Genomic DNA, 14,316 nt, shown 5'->3' with positions numbered 1-14,316 from the left:
ATGAAAGTGACGTCACCGGCCTAGGAAGAGGCCACAGCTCTTATTAGCGTGCCACTGCCTCCTAAAATAGCTGACAGGTGAGGGTCCAACTGCCATATCCCCACCAGTCAGATATTAATGACCTATTCCTGAAGACCTCTTTAAGATAGGTCATCAATATCAGGTCTGTGGATTCTAGCTCCAGCACCCCTGCTGATTAGCTGACCAAAAGAGCAGCTGCTCTCCAGCAAAGGCTTGATCCCCTTTATTGTTTACTGGTCCGTGCAGCTCAGTAGTAGTGACTCTGCCTGGTATTGCAGCTCAGTCCCATTTAATTTATTTTTTCCGTGCCTGCAATACTAGGCAGAGCCACAAGCAAATACTAGGAATCTGATCCCACTGATCTGTTATTGATGGCCTTTAACCTATCCATCCAAACAAAATAGTCCAAATTAGACAAATGAGGTCTTCAAAATCAAAGGGAATCTGTTAGGTCCAAAACACCCCCCAAACAAGAATAAGTCATGTATAATGTAATTACCTCTGAGATTATATTGTATAGGGTTGCTATAAGGCTCTACAATAAGCAGCCACTGGCTTCCGTGTAGACATACAGACTCTTTTGGAATCAGCAATCTCTATGAGCCTGGATCTCACTGTCTTTAATGCTCCTTGCTACACATACACTCACTCGAGGTGCCAAAACACACACTAATTTGGGACCTGCTCCATGCCTCCAGCTTAGTTCTTTGCTCCATACATGTTTTAATGTGAATTTGTTCATTTGAGAATACATAGGCTTAACAGGCTAAGTGATAAAAGTGTGATAAAAAATTAAGTAATACAGACAAATGATATTCAGAATAAATAATATTCAATCACATGGTCTGCATTGTACAATATGGGGGTGACTCCTGCTGCCATGTCATTACAGATGGTCAACACCCCATGGTGATACAAGAAAAGGGTAGTGACCTTACAACATCCTAGCTAGATAATGTTCTCAATGGAGTTCCAATTACTTATTTGTGCAGAAAGGTTTATACCTTTCAGCCCCTCCTCCTAAGGCCTCTTGCACACGACTGTATGCCCTCCGAGACATACGGTCCAGGATCGGCATACATTGTGCGCATGGGAGCACACAGCATCATAGATTACTCCGGGACATATGACCCGCTCATGGACCATATGTCTCGGAGGGCATACGGTCGTGTGCAAGAGGCCTAAGGATGTCTAGTGTGCAGCACACATGTCTCTGAGATAATCATCAGGAATGCAGCCTTCTCAGCACAATGGGAGTTTGTGTATGGTGTCTAACTATCCGTAACTCACTACATTACAAGGAATATCATTACAAAGAATATAGAAGGTGATATAATAATTAAAGGGGACAGAACCAACCAGTACTTAATTATGTAAAACACAACACACTACAGGGCACCTTTGCTTACCATGTGGCTTAGCCCCACATTATCTCACTTCCTGCTTCTCATCTCTTTATATAACCTTTCGAGGCTATGAAATTAAAAAAGTATCTAGAGGCAGGAGATAATATTGCAGGCATACATTCAATACATTGGATTAAGTACCGATACACCAGAGAAAATTGTGAACATAGATATAGCAGCATGTAGTCACATTGGTCATAGGTGCTAATGCTTACATACTTATATAACTAGATTGTAGTGTATTGTGGCCTTGGATCATATTGAATGACAACATGTAAATATACCTTGCTGATTCAAAGACACTACATCCATTTATTCTCATTTTTCTTTGTAGGAGACAGCTAAGGAATTTGATCTGGGAGCAGAGGATGAGATACTGAAGGGATTTCCTTGGAAGCCTGGAACAAACAAAGTTACTTATGGGATTTGGATATGGAGTAAACCCTTCATTTTAGAGCAAAATGGGCAGAAAGTACGTGATGTGCTTTGTTCTGCATGTGGTCATCTACTGCTCTTAGCTATAACCAGGCCAACGAGTACAGAAGCTTCTATCACTTACTGGAGATTGTGTAGAACAGCGATTTTCTACTACGAATTCAAGTGGTGCATATCACTGGGGAAGAGGATAAATGAGGTCTGTCAACATTTGGCAAAAATGGTGTTGCAGATCTAAATGGGCTCCTATGGATGCCCCAATTACAGTGGAAAACTGCTAGATAAAGAAAAAAAAACTATAAAGAGAGAGTGTCCTTCAGAGGGGTTTCATCTCCTGGGGATATAATAAGTAAACAATTATAAGTAAATAAGTAAAAAAAAATGCGAATAAAATAAAATACAAAAAAAAGACACCCGCTCTAACACAAATCATCACAATAGTCACACTGTAATCTGAGACGATGCATATTAAATGTATCAAAATGACTAAAACAAAGTTAAGAACCCATTCTAATATTCTATTTTAGTGTCAATTTACTGTAAACTATAAATACCCAACAAATGTTTAAAAAAATAAAAAAAATATTCTATAGAAAAAAAATATGTTAAAAACAGGTCACAAAAAACACCCAAAAATAGGTGTACTAAACTGCCATGTACATCAAATTAATTAAAAGTGTCTGGTTATTTAAGATCGAAGCACTCTGGTCATGAAGAGGTTAACAAATTATGGTCATTCAAGATGAAACAGCGCCTTCTCTATCTTTATCCCTGCAGGTCGCTGTATTTCTGCTGGACACAGAAGGCTCCATGGATATGGAAGGTGACAGAAAGGCCAACATAAAGATGTGCATGTTAACCATGCTGCCTCAGCTCACACCTTGTAAGTAGCCTTTATTATCCTAATTCGCACCCATCATTTCATCAAGTCATTTGCACCACCCCATTTCTAAATGAAGACCCAGGGGCGATCAGCAAGTATCCCTAGGTGAGCTGCAGGTGGCCGCAAATTTCATTGCAGGTGAAACACTGTATTACGTGATACCCTTTTAAAAGGAGGGGGTTAGGATTTCATACCTAATCACTCTAAAGGCTATAGATACTATTATTACATTTTACTAATTTTGGGCTGAATATACAGTATATACATATATAAATATATATATATTTATTTATTTGTATTTTTGATTGGCTTTGATTAAAATTTTTCAACAGTGTTCCTCTATAGCTTTCACTTTCACCACATCTACAGACTATTTCTCTCTGCCTCAAACTGAATCCGTCAGGGAGTTGCTCTGCTCAGTATGTAGCCCTTATCTCAGAACTCCTGACAACTCCTAAACACTCAAATACACTAAATCATTTTATGTTATCAGAATTTCAAATGCATTAAAACTGAATGCTGTAGGGGAAATATTTTTTTTTTTTTTATGAAGATCAATGAGAAAATGAGGACGAGAATGAGTAGAATGCAATGATAAAAAAAAAATTCTCCAAAGGTGTCCATAACCTTTAAGTCTTTGGGAAGGATGTCGGTCTACATATCTATGCTTTTCTCTGGCTATTAGAAGGGACTCTAAAGTGAAACTCTGTCCTCTGATCTCCACATGGAATAACAGAGCTGTGATGGAACATAGCCTTTAAAGGGCTTCTGTCACCCCCCAAAAGTCATTTTTCTTTTTTGGGCTAATTAAAATCCTTATACTGCGATTTTTCACTATATAGAGCTCTTACCCTTTTTCGTTCAGTAGTTTCTTTAAAAACCGCACTTTTATAATATGTAAATTACCTCTCTACCAGCAAGTAGGGCGGTTACTTGCTGGTAGCCGCCGCGTCATCCTTTCAAAAAAACGCCCCCTCCTCCTGCTGATTGACAGGGCCAGCGAGCGCTCTCCTCCTCTGGCTGGCATATGGGGGCCATGTGATATTTGTAACAACTCCCAAATATCCCAATGTGTCTTTTACATGTTTTGCGTTTGTGTTGTTTCAGGTGTACAATGTGAATTCCAGCATAAAAGAAACAGACATTGACTATCTTGAGGTGAGAAAACAGTCTATGTAACTTTTTGGACCTTGCTTGCATTGATAGTAATAATTTCTGCTATTTTTCAGATTTACTGTAATGGAATTGGCAGTGATAAACTGAATAATTTAAAGGTATAGTATGTTTTATTATAAAATGCACGTTTGCACAAGTGATATAGATAAAAAGCGCGCACCAGAGCAAAGACCAAAGTTGGCCAACCCTAACAATGCTAATCAGGTCCGAAGGGTCTGATGTTAGTTTCCACCGTTATTCCTGTTTGACTAGTGGCAGGCACATCCCTCATCTGAAATTAGTGGACAAAAAATGATATGCAAATAATACCATATTTTTCACCCTGTAAGATGCAACGGCCCATAAGATGCACCTAGGTTTTAGAGGAGGACAATTAAAAAAAAAAAAATTTCATTAGACCTAAGGTCAGATCACAATCAAAGCCCCAATGTTAATAGGACCCCAATAAGACCTCAGATCAGACCCTCAATGTTAAAAAGACCTCAGATCAGACCCCCAATGTGAATGATTCAATCAGACCTCTAATTAGCCCCCATATGTCTCTCATCAGCCCCCATGTGTCTCTCATCAACCCCCATATGTCTCTCATCAGCCCCCATATGCCTCTCATCAGCCCCCATAGGTCTCTCATCAGCCCCCATATGTCTCTCATCAGCCCCCATATGCCTCTCATCAGCCCCCATAGGTCTCTCATCAGCCCCCATATGTCTCTCATCAGCCCCCATGCCTCTCATCAGCCCCCATATGCCTCTCATCAGCCCCCATATGCCTCTCATCAGCTCCCATGGCTCTCATCAGCCCCCATGCCTCTCATCAGCCCCCATGCCTCTCATCAGCCCCCATATGCCTCTCATCAGCCCCCATGCCTCTCATCAGCCCCCATATGCCTCTCATCAGCTCCCATATGCCTCTCATCAGCTCCCATATGCCTCTCATCAGCCCCCATATGTCTCTCATCAGCCCCAATGCCTCTCATCAGCTCCCATGGCTCTCATCAGCCCCCATATGTCTCTCATCAGCCCCCATGCCTCTCATCAGCCCCCATGCCTCTCATTAGCTCCCATGGCTCTCATCAGCCCCCATATGTCTCTCATCAGCCCCCATGCCTCTCATCAGCCCCCATATGCCTTATATCAGCCCCCATGCCTCTCATCAGCCCCCATGCCTCTCATCAGCCCCCATATGCCTTATATCAGCCCCCATGCCTCTCATCAGCTCCCATGGCTCTCATCAGCCCCCATATGCCTCTCATCAGCCCCCATGCCTCTCATCAGCCCCCATGCCTCTCATCAGCCCTCATATACCTTATATCAGCCCCCATGCCTCTCATCAGCTCCCATATGCCTTATATCAGCCCCCATGCCTCTCATCAACCCCCATGCCTCTCATCAGCCCCCATATGCCTTATATCAGCCCCCATATGCCTTATATCAGCCCCATGCCTCTCATCAGCTCCCATATGCCTCTTATCAGCTCCCATATGCCTCTCATCAGCCCCCATATACCTTATATCAGCCCCCATGCCTCTCATCAGCTCCCATATGCCTTATATCAGCCCCCATGCCTCTCATAAGCCCCCATGCCTCTCATGAGCTCCCATGCCTCTCATCAGCCCCCCCATGCCTCTCATCAGCCCCCATGCCTCTCATCAGCTCCCATGCCTCTCATCAGCTCCTATATGCCTTATATCAGCCCCCATGCCTCTCATCAGCCCCCATGCCTCTCATCAGCCCCCATGCCTCTCATCAGCTCCCAGTTACAGATCACAAAATAAAAATAACACTTACCTCTCCTGCTCTGGATGCCGCAGCTCCTCGCCTCCAGCGCTCCTCCTGCTCTTCCTGCTGTGGCTGTGCTGTGAACCGGAGTGCCTCTCATCAGCCCCCATGCCTCTCATCAGCCACCATGCCCCTCATCAGCCCCCATGCCTCTCATCAGCTCCCATATGCCTCTCATCAGCTCCCATATGCCTCTCATCAGCTCCCATATGCCTCTCATCAGCTCCCATATGCCTCTCATCAGCCCCTATATGTCTCTGATCAGCCCCCATGCCTCTCATCAGCCCCCATGCCTCTCATCAGCCCCCATGCCTCTCATCAGCCCCCATATGTCTCTCATCAGCCCCCATATGTCTCTCATCAGCCCCCATATGTCTCTCATCAGCCCCCATATGTCTCTCATCAGCCCCCATATGTCTCTCATCAGCCCCCATATGCCTTATATCAGCCCCCATGCCTCTCATCAGCTCCCATGCCCCTCATCAGCCCCCATGCCTCTCATCAGCTCCCATATGCCTCTCATCAGCTCCCATATGCCTCTCATCAGCTCCCATATGCCTCTCATCAGCTCCCATATGCCTCTCATCAGCTCCCATATGCCTCTCATCAGCTCCCATATGCCTCTCATCAGCTCCCATATGCCTCTCATCAGCCCCCATATGTCTCTGATCATCCCCCATGCCTCTCATCAGCCCCCATGCCTCTCATCAGCCCCCATGCCTCTCATCAGCCCCCATCTGTCTCTCATCAGCCCCCATATGTCTCTCATCAGCCCCCATATGTCTCTCATCAGCCCCCATATGTCTCTCATCAGCCCCCATATGTCTCTCATCAGCCCCCATATGCCTTATATCAGCCCCCATGCCTCTCATCAGCTCCCATATGCCTGTTATCAGCTCCCATATGCCTCTCATCAGCCCCCATATGCCTCTCATCAGCCCCCATATGTCTCTCATCAGCCCCCATATGTCTCATCAGCCCCCATATGTCTCTCATCAGCCCCCATGCCTCTCATCAGCTCCCATATGCCTTATATCAGCCCCCATGCCTCTCATCAGCTCCCAGTTACAGATCACAAAATAAAAATAACACTTACCTCTCCTGCTCTGGACGCCGCAGCTCCTCGCCTCCAGCGCTCCTCCTGCTCTTCCTGCTGTGGCTGTTCTGTGAACCAGAGTGCACAGTATAAAGTCATAGAGCGCCCTCGCGCTGTGCGCAGCCACAGCACAGCCGACAGCTGAGGACCAGGAAGCGGTAAGTACAGAGCCTTCACCGCTTCCCGATCCTCCGGTACCATAATGGAAGCACTCATTAGTTTTCATCCTATAAGATGCAGCGACATTTTCCCCCCACATACTGCATTTATTTTCACATATATAACAATATACTAATAATACATAGTCATTGACTTAGTTGGGCCCTTGCTAAATAAAAAAATAATACATTTAAAAACATTAAGAATAAAAATGAATATAAATTGAAATATAATGCATTGAGAACTGGTATGAATGTCTCTAGTTGTTAGGGCCCTTTCACACCTGCGTTATAGTCTTCCGGCATAGAGTTCCGTCGTCGGGGCTCTATGCCGGAAGAATACTGATCAGGATTTTCCTAATGCATTCTGAATGGACAGTCCGTCCTTCAGGATGCATCAGGATGTCTTCCGTTCCGGAACGGAACGTTTTTTGGCCGCAGCAAATAGCGCAGCATGCTGCGCTTTTTGCTCCGGCCAAAAATCCGGAACACTTGCCGCAAGGCCGGATCCGGAATGAATGCCCATTGAAAGGCATTGATCCGGATCCGGCCTTAAGCTAAACGTCGTTTCGGCGCATTGCCGGATGCGACGTTTAGCTTTTTCTCAATGGTTACCATGGCTGCCGGGACGCTAAAGTCCTGGCAGCCATGGTAAACTGTAGTGGGGAGCGGGGAGCAGCATACTTACCATCCGTGCGGCTCCGGGGCGCTCCAGAGTGACGTCAGGGCGCCCCAGGCGCATGGATGACGTGATCGCATGGATCACATGATCCATGCGCATGGGGCGCTCTGACGTCATTCTGGAGCGCCCCGGGAGCCGCACGGATGGTAAGTATACCGCTCCCCCGCTCCCCACTACTACTATGGCACCCAGGACTTTAATAGCGTCCTGGGTGCCATAGTAACACTGAAAGCATTTTGAAGACGGATCCGTCTTCAAATGCTTTCAGTACACTTGCGTTTTTCCGGATCCGGCGTGTAATTCCGGCAAGTGGAGTACACGCCGGATCCGGACAACGCAAGTGTGAAAGAGGCCTTAGTCTCTCCAGAGGTTATATAGTTCATACTATTGCAAATCGTGTTGATATTTGTTACAATATATTATAATTGTTGTTTGTTGCAATATATTATTACAATGTAGCAGGGTGATTCTTATCGCCTTCAGACAGACTGAACTGCCTAATTTCTGAAGCTTTATAGTGCAGAGGCCACTGCTTCCATTCATAGCTCACTGCTGTCATTTACAGGAGAAGCCGGTGCTTTCATTAAAGGGGTTCTCCGGGCTTTTTCATATTGATGACCTATCCTCAGGAAAGGTCATCAATGTCAGATCAGCGGGGTCCGACACTCGGCACCCCTGCCGATCAGCTGTACGGGGAGACGGTGCGCGCAGTATGCATGTGCCGTCTCCCTTCTCTCTTCCTGCCCACTCCCTTCATACAGCTGATTAGCAGGGGTGCCGGGTGCCAGACCCCCACCGATCTGATATTGATGACCTATCCTGAGGATCGGTCATCAATATGAAAAAGCCTGGACAACCTCTTTAAGGCTCACCGCTGTGATTTACAGGAGAAGCAATTTCTTATCTCCAGTCCACATACGTACCTATAGGGATCCTTGCCTTTCAAGCCATGTTTATAGCGTGCTGTGCCCACATGTTGCTCCCAAGGGTCACCATCTGCAGGATTTTCAGTAAGAGCTGGTGAATCTCACTAAGGCTGATGACCAGTAGATTCAAGTAGTCCCACTACTATGTTTCTGTAATAACTCCAGTGATGACAGCCAGATCAGTACATGCCCACTGGGTCAATTCTTCATTCTCTTTTTGCCAACAATACAGCTTGGGAATGCCCTGCTCAGGTTCTGGCCATCTGCTAGCAAAGGTATGGCATCATCCAGGGTACAAAGATATTATCATTCTGCAGGATGTTCCGCTGCTTTTGCAGTCCTGCTTATCAGACTTTGTCTCTTACAGCATTATGGGAGGGCTGCTGCTGTGGCCAGTTGCCTTACAGCCAGACAGCTTGGAAGATAAAAGCTCCAAGCTGCATGGTGTTTAGCACTGGGACCTCAATTCAGGAAGATTTTTTTACAGCATTGTCGTGAAAATCATGATGTGACATTCCTCCAAGTGTCAGCTTGGTGACAGGAGCATGCTGGGAGGATGTGACCTGTCTTCTTCAGCGTTCCTCTGTATGTAGATCATTGTTAATAGTAACCTAATGGCAATATACGTGATTTTATTATGGCCTCTGCTTCCTTTCTCAGTTGGATATAGGGTACAGAACATCAACAGTATTTTATCTGCTATCATAGAAATGCATAGCCCCTGCTATCCGAGTGGGAAAAGCTAGAAAACTTACAAGGAAACTATTTCAAGAAGTGATCATCAGAATATATATTTTTTCTTATTTTATTACAGTACTTTGATTTTTTGATTCGAAATTGGTATGACCCAGAGAAATGCGGAGCAAATAATGCAGAATCCTATATCAAAGAGGAAACTGAGGTTTGTAATTTTATTTTTAACTCGTGATTTTATTACATCACACATGAAATTCCTTTCCATTGCCAGACGTCTAAAACCCTAAAAGTTTGGTACTTGTCCTCTTTTCTTATAGGGGCATATTTATTAAGACAGGTGTTTTAGACTTCCGCCACTTCTAAATGTAAGACAGCTTCCGATCTGTCATTCTTTTTCTACACCTGAAACAGGTGTAGAAAACGGTAAATGAGACAGGCCTGCCAACCCGTCCCCTTCCCCACCCATGCCATGCCCACTTTTTTAGACCTGGCGTAAGCGTGGACAAGTCGCAGATTGCGTCTCAACTAGCTGTTGCTCTGCAATCTGTGCCCGAACTATGCCTAATATAGGCGTATTACAGATTAATAAATGACCCCCATACTTTTTATTTCTACAGTTCCAGTGCAGGCCTATGTGTCTCCATGGTTACAGATTACAAACATTGATTCTTCTGTCCATGTGCACTCTTCTTCTTGCTTAATAAAACTGCCCACAGCTTTGCTTGCTTGTCTTAAGCACATTTAGCAAATAGGCGAATCTTACTCGAGTGGTGGAGTGACGTATAAAAACTGGTGTAACATATCAGGACAAAAGTTTTATGTTTTAAAATGTGCCAAATTTATTAATCAAGGTGCGACTCTCGATTTGGCTCAGATTATGGCAACACATAGTTACATAGTTACATAGATAGTTGATACGGTTGAAAAAAAGACATGAGTCCATCAAGTTCAACCAAGGGATAGGTGGGGACGCGAATCCCAAAAGGAAGTGACACTCAGATTTCTACACGTTTTCATAAGTATTAATGTAATTTACTTCATCTAAATCCTTTTTAAAACCGTCCACTGTTCCTGCTGTGACCACGTCCTGAGGAAGTCTTTTCCACAGATTCACAGTTCTTACAGTAAAGAAGCTTTGACGCTTCTGGAGACAGAACTTTTTCTTCTCCAGTCGGAGGCAGTGCCCCCTTGTCTTTTGAGGGCATTTTACATGGAACAGCTTTTCACCGTATTTTTTGTACGGCCCATTTATATATTTGTATAGGTTAAGCATGTCCCCCCTTAGACATCTCTTCTCAAGACAAAATAAATAAAATTATTTTAATCTTTCTTCATAACTAAGACCCTCCATTCCCCTTATCAGTTTAGTCGCTCTCCTCCGTATTTTTTCCAGCTGCAGTGCGTCCTTTCTATTTACTGGTGCCCAGAACTGAACTGCATATTCCAGATGAGGCCACACTAGGGCTTTGTAAAGTGGTAATATTACATCCCTGCCCCACGAGTCTGCTGTTATTTAATCCACCATCCACAAGGACATCCAAATCCTTCTCTATAAGTGACTCTCCCAGTGCTACTTCCCCTAGGACATATGAAGCACAGAGATTATTACTACCAAGATACATAACTTTACATTTATCCACATTGAACCTAATTTGCCAAGTTGATGCCCAATTACTCAGAGTGTTTAAGTCAGCTTGTAGTTTATGGACATCTTCCATAGACTGTACAGTACTACATAGCTTAGTGTCATCTGCAAAAATAGAAATGGTGCTATTAATCCCATCCTCTATATCAGGGATGGCCAACCTGAGGCTCTCCAGCTGTTGCAAAACTACAACTCCCAGCATGCCCAGACTGCCTACAGGTATCAGCCTCATAAAAACAAATCAGGTTAGCCTGACAACTTCTGTCCTTGGTAAACCCATGTTGGTTATTACTTATAATATTATTTACAGTCACATACTCCTGTATATAGCCCCTTAAGAGTCCTTCAAACATTTTTCCCACAACAGAAATTAAACTAACTGGTCTATAATTACCTGTGAAGGACCTAGATCCTTTTTTGAACATGGGAACCACGTTTGCCTTGTGCCAATCACTTGGCACTGTACCAGTACCTACAGAATCTTTAAAAATTATAAACAGGGGCACAGCAATGACTGAACTGAGCTCTTTAAGCACTCTTGGGTGTTATCCATCTGGACCCGGAGCCTTGTTCACATTTACCTTATATAACTTATCTTGGACCCTATCTACAGTTAGCCAGTTGAGTATATTACTGGATGTACTAACAGCCCCAGCTCCACAGATATCAGCTCCTTTCTCTTCTTTTGTATATACAGAGCTAAAAACCTATTTAATAACTCTGCCTTTTCCTTATCTTCAGTGACTACCCCCCCTTTACCATTATTTAGGGAACTGCTCGGACCTTGTTTTTTAGCATTTATATATTTAAACAATGTTTTGGGATTAGTTTTGCTCTCTTTTGCCACCTGCTGTTCATTTTGTATTTTTGCTAATTTTATCTCCTTTTTACAGATTTTATTACGCCCTTTGTAATCTTCAAACGCTACAGCTGACCCCTCATACTTTTTTCAAATGCCCTTTTTTGGCTTTTATTGCCCTTTTTACAAAAGCTGTAAGCCATGGGGGATTTAATTTTAGCTAAAGGAATACATTTTTCTCAATTACTCAATGTGGATTTGAAGCTCTCCTACTTATCCTCAGTATTATTATTGTGTGACAGTAGATGCTCCAAGTCTATGCCCTGAAATGCTGCCCTCAATCCAGGGAAATTAGCCTTTTTAAAATTCAGTGTCTTTGCTCTGCCTGACAGAGTTTGCTTCTTATAGTTTCGGGGAAATATAATTATATTATGAGACAAAGTAAAGAAAAGCTGACTTCAAAAATTCCCTTCATGATAAATTCCCTCCTATATGTTGTGTATTTGCTTAACAGAAAATAAAGAAAAGGTACAAGGACTGCAAATTTTTGGAAGTCCTTCGTCAGTGTACTTCCAAATGCTTCTTGATGTCGAACCCTGGCACGCAAATCACTTGTAAGGAGAAAGGACGACTTAAAGGTAGCTGTAATTGCAATGTTTACATGGTTTTTCTTGTTGTAATAACCTATACAGGCCCACTTATACCTTGAACGTATGAGTAAATCTTGTGCATTACTAGTGTTCAAACCGGCGCCATTTTAGGGTATTAAGTACAATAAATTAGTAGCATCAATTTTAAAACGTAACAACTTTTTGGGAGAAAAGAATGCACAGCTAATGCTTAAAGGGGTTGTCCCATCTGGCACATTTACGGCATATCCATAGGAGCCGCTCATATCAAGAACGGGGCCCTGAAGTGAAGGGAGAGCAAGCCAAGTCTCCATTCAAAGCTATGAGACTTCCAAAAATAGCTGAGCCCGTGATGCCATACCAAGCTCATTACATAAATAAAGCACAAAATCCAAGCTTAGTACATAAATACAGTACCAGAATCTAGCACAATACATAAATACAGCACCAGAACCAAGCTCATTACATGAATACAGCACCAGAACCAAGGATGGTACATAAACACTGTAACAGCGGCTGCTGTGCGCCGTTGTTCCACTGCTTATCGCCGCCGTCCCGGGCGCCGTGTTCAGTGGCTGGTGCGTTCCATTTACTACTGCAGTCCTGGGCTCTGTCTGTGTGGGTGCTGTTGTTCTGGGATCTGCTCCACAGTCCTGGCCACAGCATGCTTGCGGTTTGTTCCTGCAGCACTTCCTTAAGGGCCGGTGAGCATCACTTCCTGGGCTTTATAGGTTCGGTCATGTGACATCGCTGGCCTTTCTTAGCCCTCCTGCACATATATAAGTGGCTCAGCCCCCTTCCCAGATGCCTCAGCATCAAAGTCCTTGTGCCCTGCTAAGGTTCCTGTTTTCAGCTTGTGTTCTTGTGTTCCTGACTCGTAACTGTATTTCTGGACTCTGCTACCTGTTATATCCCTACTTGCTTGCCTTGACTCTCCTGTTGCCGACCCAGATTGCCTGACCTGTACCTGTGCCACCTGCCCTGATCTCTCGCCTGTCTGACAACGCCTCTGCCTCATCCTTCGGTCCTGCACTGTTGCTCCTGGTAACGACTCCGCCTACCTGACTACGCCTGTACTGCTTTCCATGGTACCTCCTGGTCCGCCTGGACTTGCGACTTGCTGGCTCCGCCGCTGCCTCACGGACAAGCTGCCACCCTCTTCTCCTGATGACGATAAAGCCGCTAATTCACCCGGCTCCCAAGTGTAATCAGCTAAAAAGGGCTGAAATTTTCTCACTTCACCACACAACGGCAAAAAAAAAATTTGTGCCACTAATACACGCCAAAAAAGGCTTCAGAACACATAACTGCACTGCTGAACGGCAAATAGGCCCTTAATTTTCTCCACTTATACACGCCACAAAAGGCTTTAGAACACATAACTGCACCGCTGAACGGCAAATAGGCCCTTAATTTTCTCCACTTATACACGCCACAAAAGGCTTTAGAACATATAACTGCACCGCTGAATGGCAAATATATATTTTTTTGCCACTAATACATGCAAAAAAAAAGGCTGTAATTTTCTCACTTCACCACACAACGGCTAATACTTTTTTGTGTGCCACTAATACATAAACTATGTGTACTGATAAAGGAGGTCAAACCGATGTGAGTCAAGCACTCCAGATTGCCAAGGGTAAAGACATTGTACATAAAGTGGGTAATCTAAAATATAACATTTAATAATAATACAGATAAAATATTTTCCAAGATAAAGTGTGCATACGACAAACCTTGGGATAGAAAATATATGGACCCAGGGATCACCTAGGTATCTATCCCAAATGAAATAACAAAAAATACACTAGAGTAGTGCACGGCGGCACCAGTAACAATTTGTCCTACTGGTACCGCGGAACAGGATACGGATCGTTCTCCGCCGACAAGCCTCCGATTGAGGTTTCTTCAATTCAATGAAAAAAGATGAAAAAATTAAAGTCAGGCAGTGATGCACATGTGTGCAGGGTCCCTGTCAAGGCCCTA

General features: G+C 44.1%; 1 protein-coding gene across 1 annotated transcript in view; it reads left to right on the top strand.

The window, feature by feature from the left end:
• Positions 1 to 3,975: 3,975 nt before the first annotated feature.
• LOC122925625 (RING finger protein 112-like) overlaps positions 3,976 to 14,316 on the top strand; it is a 130,386-nt gene continuing 120,045 nt past the window's right edge. Inside the window, exons 1-3 of the mRNA XM_044276973.1 lie at positions 3,976 to 4,019; positions 9,376 to 9,462; positions 12,216 to 12,339. Of these exons, the coding sequence (XP_044132908.1) occupies positions 12,288 to 12,339 (52 nt within the window). The 5' untranslated portion in view covers positions 3,976 to 4,019; positions 9,376 to 9,462; positions 12,216 to 12,287. The remainder of the gene's footprint in view (positions 4,020 to 9,375; positions 9,463 to 12,215; positions 12,340 to 14,316) is intronic.

This window comes from Bufo gargarizans, chromosome 2, assembly GCF_014858855.1.
Source record: "Bufo gargarizans isolate SCDJY-AF-19 chromosome 2, ASM1485885v1, whole genome shotgun sequence".
Classification (NCBI taxonomy): Eukaryota; Metazoa; Chordata; class Amphibia; order Anura; family Bufonidae; genus Bufo; species Bufo gargarizans.
Note: the sequence above shows the minus strand (reverse complement) of the source record. Positions and strands in the feature narration are given on the sequence as shown.